Source organism: Plasmodium vinckei, assembly GCF_900681995.1.
Source record: "Plasmodium vinckei vinckei genome assembly, chromosome: PVVCY_12".
NCBI classification, from domain to species: Eukaryota; Apicomplexa; class Aconoidasida; order Haemosporida; family Plasmodiidae; genus Plasmodium; species Plasmodium vinckei.
Genome location: NC_051304.1, coordinates 692,459 through 705,810, shown reverse-complemented (window position 1 = coordinate 705,810; position 13,352 = coordinate 692,459). Strand labels below are relative to the sequence as shown.

General features: G+C 21.1%; 3 protein-coding genes across 3 annotated transcripts; 2 read left to right on the top strand and 1 right to left on the bottom strand.

Moving 5' to 3' along the window:
• Positions 1-267: 267 nt before the first annotated feature.
• On the top strand, positions 268-1,027 carry PVVCY_1201970 (elongation factor 1 (EF-1), putative; the record flags this gene model as incomplete). Its single annotated transcript, XM_008625208.1, has 3 exons — positions 268-395; positions 585-735; positions 833-1,027. 3 exons carry the CDS (start codon positions 268-270, stop codon positions 1,025-1,027), a joined length of 474 nt encoding a protein of 157 aa, XP_008623430.1.
• A 1,460-nt stretch (positions 1,028-2,487) lies between these two features.
• Positions 2,488-11,128, top strand: PVVCY_1201960 (ABC transporter I family member 1, putative; the record flags this gene model as incomplete). The annotated part of the gene is made up of 4 exons (XM_037634646.1): positions 2,488-2,629; positions 3,012-3,114; positions 3,214-10,877; positions 11,022-11,128. 4 exons carry the CDS (start codon positions 2,488-2,490, stop codon positions 11,126-11,128), a joined length of 8,016 nt encoding a protein of 2,671 aa, XP_037490714.1.
• A 323-nt stretch (positions 11,129-11,451) lies between these two features.
• PVVCY_1201950 (conserved Plasmodium protein, unknown function) lies at positions 11,452-12,768 on the bottom strand (the record flags this gene model as incomplete). The annotated part of the gene is made up of 1 exon (XM_008625206.2): positions 11,452-12,768. The coding sequence occupies one exon, from the start codon at positions 12,766-12,768 to the stop codon at positions 11,452-11,454; it is 1,317 nt and encodes a 438-aa protein (XP_008623428.2).
• Between the last annotated feature and the right edge of the window lie 584 nt (positions 12,769-13,352).

Genomic DNA, 13,352 nt, shown 5'->3' with positions numbered 1-13,352 from the left:
TTTGTTAGTTTTTTTATTAGCATTTTTATAAGGTAAATATAGAAGCAATAATAATAATTATTATTGTTATTATTTATGATATATTATATTTATATACCTGTTTATAAAAATTATTAACTATATTTTTCATAAAATATTATTTAAATAACTTTAATGTTACACAAAATATACCAATAATTCTTTTATAATTAAAATAATCTTAAATTAATAATTGTTAATATATTTAACTAATATAAAATAGTATATCTATATTTCTCATTAAAAAAAATGGCAAACACATATGACGAATTATATGTACCTTTAAGTTATTATATTTTGCACAATGATGGAAATACAGATAATTCTGGAACTAGCCAAGGTGCCAAAAAGGGAAATAAAAAAAAAGAAGTTGGAAAGTAAGAATGAAAATGAATAAATAGTGAATAAAAAATTGATAATCATTAATAATTTAAATCGTGAAACTCCCATCCTACATACTACGCACCCTGCATATTAAAAATGAGGCAGTAGAAAACGAATAAACTATAGTTTACATGCATATGCAATATTTATATGTGTAAATTTTACTTTTAAAATTGTAACAGATCATCTCTAATTATTGATATAAAACCTTATGGGGAAGATACGAATTTAGATGAAGTATTAAAGCTTGTAAAAGAGATTGAGATGGAAGGATTAACTTGGGGAAAAGCCCATAAAAAAACTCCCTTTGCTTTCGGGCTTTTTAAATTACAAGTAAACATATCTTTTTTATTCATTCTATTTTATATGCATATTTTCTTACATTACTATTCTTTTTCACTACCATTTTTTATTCCTTTTTTTTTCAAAGGTTTCCTGTATTATTGTTGATGATCTAGTTAACACAGACGAGCTTATTGAAATGATTGAAAATGTTGGATTAAGCGAAGAGGATTGTAAAAAAAAGAAAGAATTACAAGAACAGATGAATGAAGATGAAGATGTTGAAGATACAATTGAAGGGCTTGTTCAATCAGCCGAAATTATATCATTTAATAAATTATAATTTATTCAAAATATTTTATATTTACTTTTTTTACAGACATATTAAGAAATTATATAAATTATAAACATCTATTCTCGTTGAAATTGCTTTGATATATTTTTACATATATTTTATTTTAGTGCATTTTATGTGTATAAGCATGTAAAAATATTTTGAATATATATATATATATATGAAAATGTAATAATAAATATTATTAAAAAACTATTGAAGGACTTTTTTTCCTTTTCCTAGAATAAAGACACATTTATTTTTATTTGCCTTTTTATTGAATAGTTGTTTAAACGGCTAAAGTGTAAAAATGTAATATACGAAAAAAATTTCTAAAAAGTTGCTATCATATTTAAAAGTTTTGCATTTAATTATTTTTTTAATAAAAAAAAATAATGGGGTATAGATATAATATATTTTAATGCTTTAATTCATATTTGTTATAAGGAAATGATAGGCATATTAAAAGGTCTCTTATTTTTTTTTATAAGCTAAAATGTTTTTATTTAAATGTAATAAAAAATAATATGGTATTCCTCACTAAATATTATATACAATTATATTTTAGCATTGTGTATGTTCTTTTGGGGCCCTAATTCCAAAAACAGGTTGAGTACCATGAAATTGGAAATATAAATCTATGCAAATTTAAATTATATATATATAGAAAGAACAAAAGAAAAAATGAAATAATTAAATAATAATGAAAGTATTATGCTTCTATAATTTTTTAAAATTTTCTATTGGAAATTTTTTGGGGTTCAAAAAAATACTCTTTTAAGGAAAGTAGTACTACATTTTCTATGTAATTATAAATATAAAAAATACTGTAATATTAAATAATATTTTTTAAAAATATGGAAAAATTAATTAAATAAGTTTTTCTAATTTTTTTTAAATTTTCTGCTTTTCATTAATTTAAAAAAATAAGAAATATAAAAGAAAATAGAAAGGAAAAAAAGGAATACGAAAAAAGGAGACCTAATAATAATACATGTTGAACTATTTTTTTTTATTTATTACCCCTCCATTTTTTCTCCAATTTACTACTGATGTTTTACCTACTATTTTTTTTTTTAATACAAAAATATTTAAAAAAAAATAAATTATTTAAAATTTTCCTTATTATATATTGTTGTTATATAATTTGTATGAACAGACTATTCTATGAAAAAGAAAAAAAAAATACATTTTCATTTTTTATGATTTATAATTTTTTTAATATCCAATTTAAAACAATTTTATTTATTTAATTAGTTTTAAATTTTATATAACATATTTTTAGTCATGAGTTCTTTAACATGATTTTATGTTTTTCTTTTTTTTAATCCAGATTTTGTAAAAACATAATTAAATCATGTTTTTTATCAATCCCTATTTTTTTTATTAGAGTTTATTTTTGTTATATAGGGGAAAAATATTTGTTAATAAAATTAATTATATTTTTTAAATAAATTCAATATAACATAATGAAAACTCGTAAATTATATGGCTTATTAAAGAAGACGTATTATGAAAAAAAAAAAAATCCCATTCTTTATTTCTTTTTTTTGTTAATACCCTTTTCTTTAATTCTTTTTCACTTATTTTTGAGGAACTTAAGTGAGAAGTGTAAGTTACAAAAAAAAAATATATCAAATATCTATTATTAGTTAAAATATTTTGTGTCCCTATATATTTATTTTAAATATATATGTATATTTTAAATGCTTATTGATTATGTATATGTATCCCTTGTATGCCCTATTGTATCATATGCTCTAAAGAGCATGTTAAATAGTGAACGTGCCTATATTGTATAATGCATATTTTATTAGTTGATAGTATTTTAATTTGAAAAGGCTTAATAATATGTCTGTCGGCTTATTATTCGTGGCTCTTTTTACATATTTTCTTATTTCCCCCTAATATATAATGTTATATGCCCCTTTCTCTTTCTCTCTCTATATATACATACATATATATAATGCATATGTTTTTTTTTTCAATGCAGACTCCTTTGAACTAGCTAACCTTTTTTCGGAAAATGACAAGATCGATTTAAACGACACCATAAGGCAATATGTATTGTTTATGAGCAATGATTTGTGCTCAAAGTAAGTTTCAACAAATTTTTTAATAAAAATATATCAATTTTTTTTATGTTTTTATAATTTATTTACTTTTATTTTTTCCTATTTTTTTTTTTACTTTAGGGAAATAAATGATACATTATATGTGAATCATATATGCCTTACACCGCCTTCCAAAATTATAAACGATTTTATGACATACACCAATGAAAATGATATGAATATTTTTCGAATATATAATACCGAAGAAGAATGTGAAAAAAATTTTAAATATGCAATATTTCTTAATGAAAATGATGTAAAGGATTTGAAAGAAAAAAAAGAAAAAAATAACATCAAGCCAAGTTATCAATCTATTCAATTTAATAAACAACTATTAAATAATTTTAAAAACAAAATAACAAACAATTATAATGATGACAATAATGAACTTACTATTGATGATTTATATAAAAATATATATTCAGATAAAGAATATGAAAAATTAGCAAAATTAAAAATAGACCAGCATACAATAAATACGATTAAAAAAACGAAATTGTACAAAAAATATATAAAAAACATTAGAAGTATAAAAAATGAAAATCAGTATAAAGAATTTGTAAAGGATAAAAGAAATGTTTTATTTTTTCATAACTTTGTGAAAAATGAAGTGGTAGAAACAAATTACTCATGTGGGTTATTAGGTATTGAAAATCTTAAATATGAAGTAAAAGAAAATGACAAAAAAAAGAAACCAACATTATTGTTTCCAAATATTGTTGGGAGATATTTAAATAAGTTATATGATAATGAACAAATAGATCATACTAAAAAGCTCAACGATCAAAACATAACGAACTTGTCAATAACACCGAAATTAAGCTCAACAGATTATACACATAAAAATAGCTTCAGATTGAATAAACAGGGTAATGACAACATAAAGAGTGCTGAAAATGACAATCTTAATTTCAATAATGATGAGCCTATATCAAATATAAGATATAAAATTAGAGTAGGGGATTATGCACTATTAAATTCAAATGAGAAACTATTTTTCAATGATATTAATATAAACTTAAAACAGAATTTTATAAATTTTAACACTGTTGATGATTTATCGTTTAACATATATTTTAATGAATGGTATTACAATAGCTTTTTTATGGCTCTTGAATATCATTTTAATTATTTTCTTTTGAAGTATAATAAGTTTAAAGATAATAAAAATGACGATTTAGAAAATGATATTATCAATAAAAGTAGTATACAGTCACAAGATGAACCAAGTGATGATGTAAAATATATTACAAACTTTTCGGTTGAAAATTTTTATTCATATAAAATGCCTTTGAAGAATTTAAAGATTAATGCATTTGATGCTCTAGAAAAAAATATATTTAGAATTATTGTTTTTTTATGTATTTGTTTATTTATAGTAAATATTTGTTTTGATATAAATAAGGAACGAAAGATAAATATGGAGAATTTTTTGTTTTGTATAAAAGTAAATAAATATTATTATTTTTTTTCATGGTTATTATTTTATTTTATAGTGTTGTTTTTTTATAATATAATATTTACATATATAATATATTTGTATATATTTAAAAAATTAATGAATTATTTCATTTTATTTTATTATATTTATATGTTTATAATGAATAGTTTATTAGTTACAGTAATATGTGTCCATTTTTCATATAATAGTGCAATTAATTATATAGCGTCATTTTTGTTGTTTTTTCTTTTCTCTACATTTCGTTTAATTATTCATTCGGGGGCAAACAAATCTTTGATTTCATTAGTTTTATTGATTCCCCATTCTTCATTTTGTTTAGCATTAGATTTTATTTTTATATTAATTAAAAATGATATAAAAATAGGATTTAATGAAATGTTCATAACTATAGAAGATATATGTTTGATGGACCTTACTATATATCCATTTATTTCGTTCATTATGTTAGTATCTATATTAACACTTATTATATATATCAAGAGCAATGACACAATCAGTTTCAGTTTCAAGATGGTTCCTTTAACGAAGAAGAAAAATATGCATCAAAAAAACAATAACACCAAAATGTTAGCAGATAGTAAAACGGAAGATAATTTATATAATTTAGAATTTGATTCAGAGAGTACAAATCCAAATAATAAATCTATAAGTAAGAAAAATGCATCTATCAATCAATTATATAGGACCGGGAAAAATGCACTATCTATAAACAAAAAACATAAATTTATCAGAACGGCTTATAATAACGATGAAGAAGCAATTGCAAATAATAAGTGCTGCTTATTTATTAAAAATGTAAACAAATTTTATGGAAAAAAACAAGCATTAAAAAATATTTCCTTAACATTGAGAAGCAATCAAATTTTTGTTTTATTGGGAGAAAACGGATCCGGAAAATCCACTCTTATAAATATAATTACAAAGATGATAACTAAAGATAGCGGAGAAATATCATTTGTTAAAAATAATTTTAAACTAACAAAAAAGAAACGAGAAAAACAACGACATAACGAAGCAATATCCATAGACACAATGCCAAACACATCAAAAGGTATGCACAATAATAAATATAAAAAAAAATCAAATGAAAACGATGATTTAACAGATAGTACCTCTCTAAATAGTAGTACATCAGAAACAAAATATAAATTAAATAAATTTAAAAATATTAATGCAATAAAAAATCAAAGTAAAAAAGCACTAGAAATCAGTTTTTGCAGTCAAAATGTAATATTATATGATAATTTAACATTTTATGAAATTATTAAAGTATTTTTATTATATTATAATAAAGATGTTAATAAATATTTAAAAAAGAAAAGAACATTAAAAATGTTAAACGGGTTAGATTTATCTAAATATTTAAATGATAAAATAAAAAATTTAATAGATGAAATAAAAAAGAAAATATCAATATTTATATGCTTTCTTGTAAAACGAGATATATACATTTTGGATGAGCCATTTATAGCTTTAGACATAAAAACAAAAACAAAATTATTCAAATTTTTTGATAAAATCAAAAAAGATAATATTATTTTAATATGTACTCATGATATTTATGAAGCCAATAAATTCGCAGATGATATAGCTGTTATTAAAAGTGGTGAAATTGTATTTAATGGCACAAAACGTTATTTTCAAAATATAATAAATTATAAATTTATTCTTAATGTTAGATTCAATTCCCCTTTATGTGATAATAATAGTAAATATGATAATATCTCAATAAATGAAAATAATGTTATTTCATCAATTTCAAAAGAAATTAACAAAACTAGTGAAAATTTCAACCCTTCATTTGGATATGAAGATAGTGTATCGTCTGATAAAAAAAATAAAAAATCCAAAGATAAGTCAAGAAATACAATTTTTGATTTAATTAATGGGGATATAAAAAATGACGAAGATAGTATAGAATCAATAAAAAGCAGTTTTATAAAATATATAAAAAGTTCAAGAGAATATAATAAAAATTGTTACATATTTTTTAATAGAAATTATATTTATTGTACCTATAAAATAAATGAATTAGATAAGCTAAAGAGTGTAATATCAATTTTAAACAAACTCAAAAATGTATTACACTATGAATTAAAAACTATAGATATATATTATACATATATTTATATATATACATACAATGAAAAAATAAAATTATTAAAAACTATTCAAGATAGAGGGGTTAAAAAATTAATTAAAATGGATCCACTTTTTTATATGTTTTATTATAATACTCAATATTTTAATAATATAAAAAATCAATTAATTATGGAAAGTAAAAAGAAAGGAAATAAATCGATTACTGATTTTGGATATCTAAATGATATTATTTTAGGAAAAAAAAACAAAAGTAATACTACATTTATAGAAAACAATTTAAATATACCAAATAATGTTAATTTTGTGAATGATAACAAATTAAATAAAACCGCAGATAGCCAATTAGAACAAGAAGAATATATAGAGAATAACAGCCATTACAACAAAAATAATGACAAATATGAAGTTAACAAATTAAATATGGAAAATTCAGAAATCTATAATAATTATGATGATTCAAACTATTATAAAATAATAAAAAAAATACAAAATTTTTTTTCAGTATATATTACTCCTTCAGTATTTTTAAAATTGAAAAAAGATTTATCAGATATGAATTTTTATTGGTATAAATTTCTTGTCCCACTTTTATTATTATCATGTGGTTTACTTATAATTAAATGCGTATCCCTTTTTGGTAAAGTCCAATATATCGAATTAGATAATTCAACAATTTCATCTAGCCATTTAAGAGAAAGTATAATAAATTATGGAATTATATATAAACTTAAAATAGATGACAGTGATGAATATATATATCAATTTTCTGAAGTAGATGAATATGAACGCAAAAGAAAATTTTTAACCGGGCCATTCAAAAAGTATTTCAATCTTTATGAAGAAAATAAAAATAATAATTATATAAAAAATAAGGCTACAAATTTTGATCAGCCAAATGATATTTATAATAATAGGGGAAGACAATTATTCAATTATTATAATAATACACTTTTTATGCTTTTTAAAAAATATTCTTTAAAAGAAAATATAAACTATATATCTGTCTCTATTAATGAAGATACTTTATATGATGATATTAGTGCATATTTGGAATTGAAAACAAAATTAGATAATGATTTATCTTTAGGAACTTATGTGATTGTAATTAACGAAACTCAAAATACTCGTGAAAATAATAATGTTCAAACAAATATAGAAATGGATGTAAATTTATTTCATAACTACACATCCATTCATTCCTATCCATACTACACTAATTTAGTTTTTAATGTTTTATATGATTTTCAAAATATGGTAAATAACAGAAATAGTCAGCAAGAAAATGTTATTAGTGGCATCGAAATAAATAACAAAAACATTCATGGGGTGAGACAAAAGGAAAAATACAACAAAAATGTGAATAATGATGAAATACATACAAAGAAAACTGTTATAAAGAATGAACCGTTCAGAATAAAATATCATGAATATTTTATTAGAGACTTTTATATAAATATGTACATATTTTTATCAGTAATAATATTTTTTTGCGTATTTTTTGAAAGATTAAAAAATGAAATTGAAAATAAGAAGATTTTTACCAATTTTGATGTGAATAAATTTATACATTATTTCCAAATAATAATATTAGATTATTTTTATTTTATATTATATATAATATTTTTATTTATAGTATTATATATATTTGGATGTACTGAGTTTTTATATCCTTCCTTTTTCTTTTTCCTTATGATGTTTGGCTTTAATACATTTTTATCTATAAGTTTATTTTCATCATTATATTTAAATAGTTATATTCTTTTTTTGTTTGTTAATTTTATATTATGTGCAATAATTAGTATAGGTATATATGTTATAGTTCTTTTATCGTATGCATATAATAATGCATTTTTAGTTAAATTGTCTCATGTATTTATATGCATATTCAGAATATTAGATTCCTTTTGTTTATCTCACGCCCTAAACATTAGAAGCTTGTGTTTAAATTTAAAGAGGGACATGAAGACGATTGATGCCGATACCATGATTAACACTCAACTCGATTACACCCAATGGGATTCTACCAAATATCAGCAAAATACAAATTTTTTCAAGAAAATCTTTCAAAACAATTTTGTTGGCGATGCACCCAATGACAATACCCAAGCATTTCCAGATGCTTGCTCAAATGAAAACTCATTTTTTAGCGAGAAATGGGATTTTATATTTATATTTATAAACTGTTCCATATATTTTATACTATTACTTTATAAATTATATAGATTAAAATATTTCCAAAAAAAAAAGAAAATGGCAAACGATAAATTACAATCTACATTTGGAGGCAAATATGCATTTTTATTAAACAATTTTAACGTACTCAATAAAAAATATAAAAATAAAAAAAACATAAATGAACATAATACAGAATTAAACACATTAGAAGACGAAAACAATAAGGATTCCGAATTGGTTCCCCCCCCTTTTTCGGGAAATGATACACATAAAGAAAAAACTTATGCAATTAACAAACATGAAAATCCTGAAAATTTAGAAAATAAAAATTCAGTAAAAGAAAATTTTAAAAAACGTCGAAATGATTTACAACTAATTGAAGCAGAAAATATGGATAAAATATCGTCACAAAATAATATTAAATATATATTGAAAAATATAAATATAAAAATTAAGCCCTATAATATATATACATTTTCTTCAGTGTATAACAACGACTTGAATGTGCTTTATTTATTCAAATATTTTTTCCTCAATAATATGAATAATAGTTATGTATACGAAAATGGTACAGAAAATAATAGAGGCTGTTTTATTAGTAAAATGTTTACTAGCAAAAATAAAAAGAAAAAATTATTTGATATATTTTCAGAGAAAGCACAAAAAAGAAGCGAAAATGAATGCAAATTATCATTAATACCAAATATGACAATATACGAACATTTTAATTTAATTTTCAAATATAAAAAATTAAATTTAACAGATACCGAGTTATTATATATTATTTATACACTTATGTTGTTAGTAAACTTAAAATGTGATTTACATATAAAATGTAGCCAGCTTAGTGGAGGTATGAAGAAAAAAGTGATTTTAATGATAAACTTATTAAGAAATGATGATATTATTTTATTATATAAATTAAATGATAACATTGATTTCTGTTCTCAAATTTATATAAATATTATTTTAAAAAATATACTTGAAATAAATTCAATGGATAATTATATTCAAAATGATGAACTAGCTAGTATTATGGATTATAGTGTAATAGATATGAATGAGAAAAAAAATAAAAATGGAAAACGTGCCATTACAAATAGTGCAAAAGAAATGAAAAATGGCTATAGTTCAAACAAGATAAATAGTAATGATAAAAATAATGGAGAAACAAATGGTGTGGCAGAAACAGGAAATGAAGAAAATTTAGAATGCTCAATATCATCAAATGTAACTAGTATAAATCACAATGTTATTAACAATTTTATAAAAGAAAATGTTTTAAAACTCCGATTTTCTGCAAAGAATTATATAGTTTATACTCACATATATACAGATATATTATATTATGATTATTTATATTTATTTAATAAAAATCAAATTGCTTATAAAAATAATGTAAAAAATATAATTAAAAATTTTGAAAAATATTATTTATTCCAAATAAAATTAAAAGGAATATATGCAACCAAAATATATGAATATATAGAAGCATTCTTTTCAGAAAATAATAAAGCATTTAATAAATTTATAAAAGTAGTAAACAAATTTAATAAAAAAAAAGACATAAATTACAATGATGTAGAACCTGATTCGATGTTGAAATTCCTTGAAAAATATGCAAATAAGGGTATGCTAAATTATAATAAAATCTGTTATATTTTTAAAACGAAAAAACGAAAGAGTGGACAAACAAATGATCAAGAACTTGTTTACCAGAATGGAAAAAATAAAGCTTTGATAAAATATTCAAAAATTTATAAAACATTGATTAAATTGATTGATAATAAGTTTTCTTATGTTAATTTATATTTGAACAGAAATAAATATATATCCGTTTTCGAATTATTTAAATTTGCATTATCTCGAATAGCATATAAAGATATACGAAAATTTTTCATACAATACAAAAATATTAAAATTCTTTCCTCTGAAATCATTAAATCAGATCAATATAACTTTGTAGTTAAAATGTTGGAAAATGCTCATACATTCAAGCTATTAGGTATGTATATCACTTGTACATGTATTTTCGATATATTCATAAATATGATGAATGCATTTCTTGTTTATCTAATCTGGATGCATATATGTACGTGCTTATATATACAACTATTTTCATTTTTTATATTTTTTTTCACCTTTGCAGAAATAAACGAGAAACTCAAATTTACCGACACTGAAGTCCAAGTTAGCAACGTTAATCTCGACAACCTCAGTGCAAATGATATCTTCCTGTTGATTTTGAAAACATGAACTTTTTATTTAAACAATTTTTTAATAAAATAAGCTTCGAAAAGCATGGAAAAATAATAACCCAAAAAAAACAAAAAAAAACAAAAAAAAACAAAAAAAAAACAAACGCGCACACATATACATTATTAACAATATGAAGATCTTTTTTTCAGACACAATACACACTTATTTTCATTCGTGGGGAATAATCCCATGTTTTAGGGAAATCAATAAATGTTGTTTTTTCTTTTCTTTTTTATTTTTTTATTTTTATTTTGTGTTTTTATTTTTTTATTTTTATTTTATGTTTTTATTTTTATTTTGTATTTTTACTTTTTAATTCTCTACGACAGACCGTCGTAGGATTTTACTATTTGTGCATTAATGTTTTCTAAATTTTGACTGATGTTTGCAATGTTTTTATTTAGTTTGTTTGTTTCTTTTGTTATTAAATCCATGTTTATTTCACATTTTAATAATTGTTTGTATAAACATAATAAATTTTCAACGTCTTTATTTAAGTTTAATTGGAACGTTGTTTCAATGAATTTGGGAAAATCATCATAAAGCATTTGATCTTTGTTTGTAATTGACTGTACATAAGAATATAGCATGTCTAATGTTTTTATATTGTTATAATTTTCTAAATATTCTTTTTTCTTTTTTAATTTAAAATTTATTAAATAAATATAATTCAATATTCTTTTGTATATATTATCATTTAAGCATATATTTACAAAGAAAAAAAAAGATAGTAACATAGTTACAGTATTTTCATCCAAACAGTTTTCAGAAAGTAATGATTCATATATAGCAACTTTTTGAGTAAGATCCTCAAAATTATTCTTTATAACAAGTTTTTGAAATGATAATATATTATTATAATTTAAAATATTCATTTTATCAGTGTGTTTTTTTGTTTTTAATATATCTATTAGCTCAAAGATTGTGGTTTTGTTTATTTTCATCCCATTTTTATTATCACGTAAGTTCTTGCAATAGTTGTTTATATATTTGTAATATTTTGAATTGTCACAAAATTTTTCATCATAATTTTCTCCATAATTTATAATTGTATTAAGCATATTTTCAATAGAAAAAAAAATGCATAATATTTGCTCATAGTAGTCTTCGATTTTGTTGGTTTTTTTATTTTCATCTTCTATGAATTGATTATTATAAGTATTTTTAATAAAATAAATTATGTTTTTAATTTCCTCAATCCTTGTAATAATACTTTTATTACTTTGTCTATTTATGCTAATTGTATTTGTTTCATTTTTATAATATTCATGGTTATCGCTTTTTTTAATGAAAGGCAATTTTTCATTGTGTTTGGAATTAAAAAAAGAATCATCATCATAAACACTTTCAATATTAATCTCTTTTCCTATGAAATTTTTAAAAGCTTTTATCGCATTCAAATTAGAATATACAACATAACTACAATTATTTTGTTTGTCTTTTACTTGTACATTATTTTTCACACCAAATTTACATTCTGTTGAATTCTTTTTTTTTTCATATATAAAATTTTCATAATTTTTTTCATCCACATATTTAAAAAACTTTTCTTTCTTATATACTTTTTGTAGCTCTTCGAATATCTCCTTTTCATATATTCCTATTTCTTGACTTTTTTTTTTGTCCTTCAAAATCATTATTCAAAAAAATATGTTTTAATCCCTTAACTTTTGTAAATCATATAAAATGAGCATTTCGTTTGTTTCACTTTTTTTGTATAAAAAAAATGCTGTAGAAATAGGTAAATTTGTCTGTAAAAAATATAAAGTTACAAAATTTGGAAAAAAAGAAAAAGTTCCAAATTTTGGGAAGAAAGAAAAATAAATAACAGTGAACAAAAAACATATTATTGCACACAAATATTGTAGGGAATAATACTTAGTTGTATTTAAGCGATAAAAAGTGGAAAAATTAATTAAAGCTATAATTACTTAAGGCACATTATTTTATGTATGAATATTATATTTTCCCTCCATTTTTAAAAAGGAATAAATACAAATTGCACACACGAAAAATGCTCAATCCTATTTTTCCTTAAAAAGTTTTAGGAAATAATGTGTGCATATTATGTAGAGTATTTCTAAATAAAAGTTGAATGAAAATAAGTAAATACATACAGAGAGCTATGTGTAATGAATATATTAAAGGGACAAAAAGAATGAAGCTTGAACAAATTTACATATATTCATATATATTATTATGAAAACGATCAAACGCAATT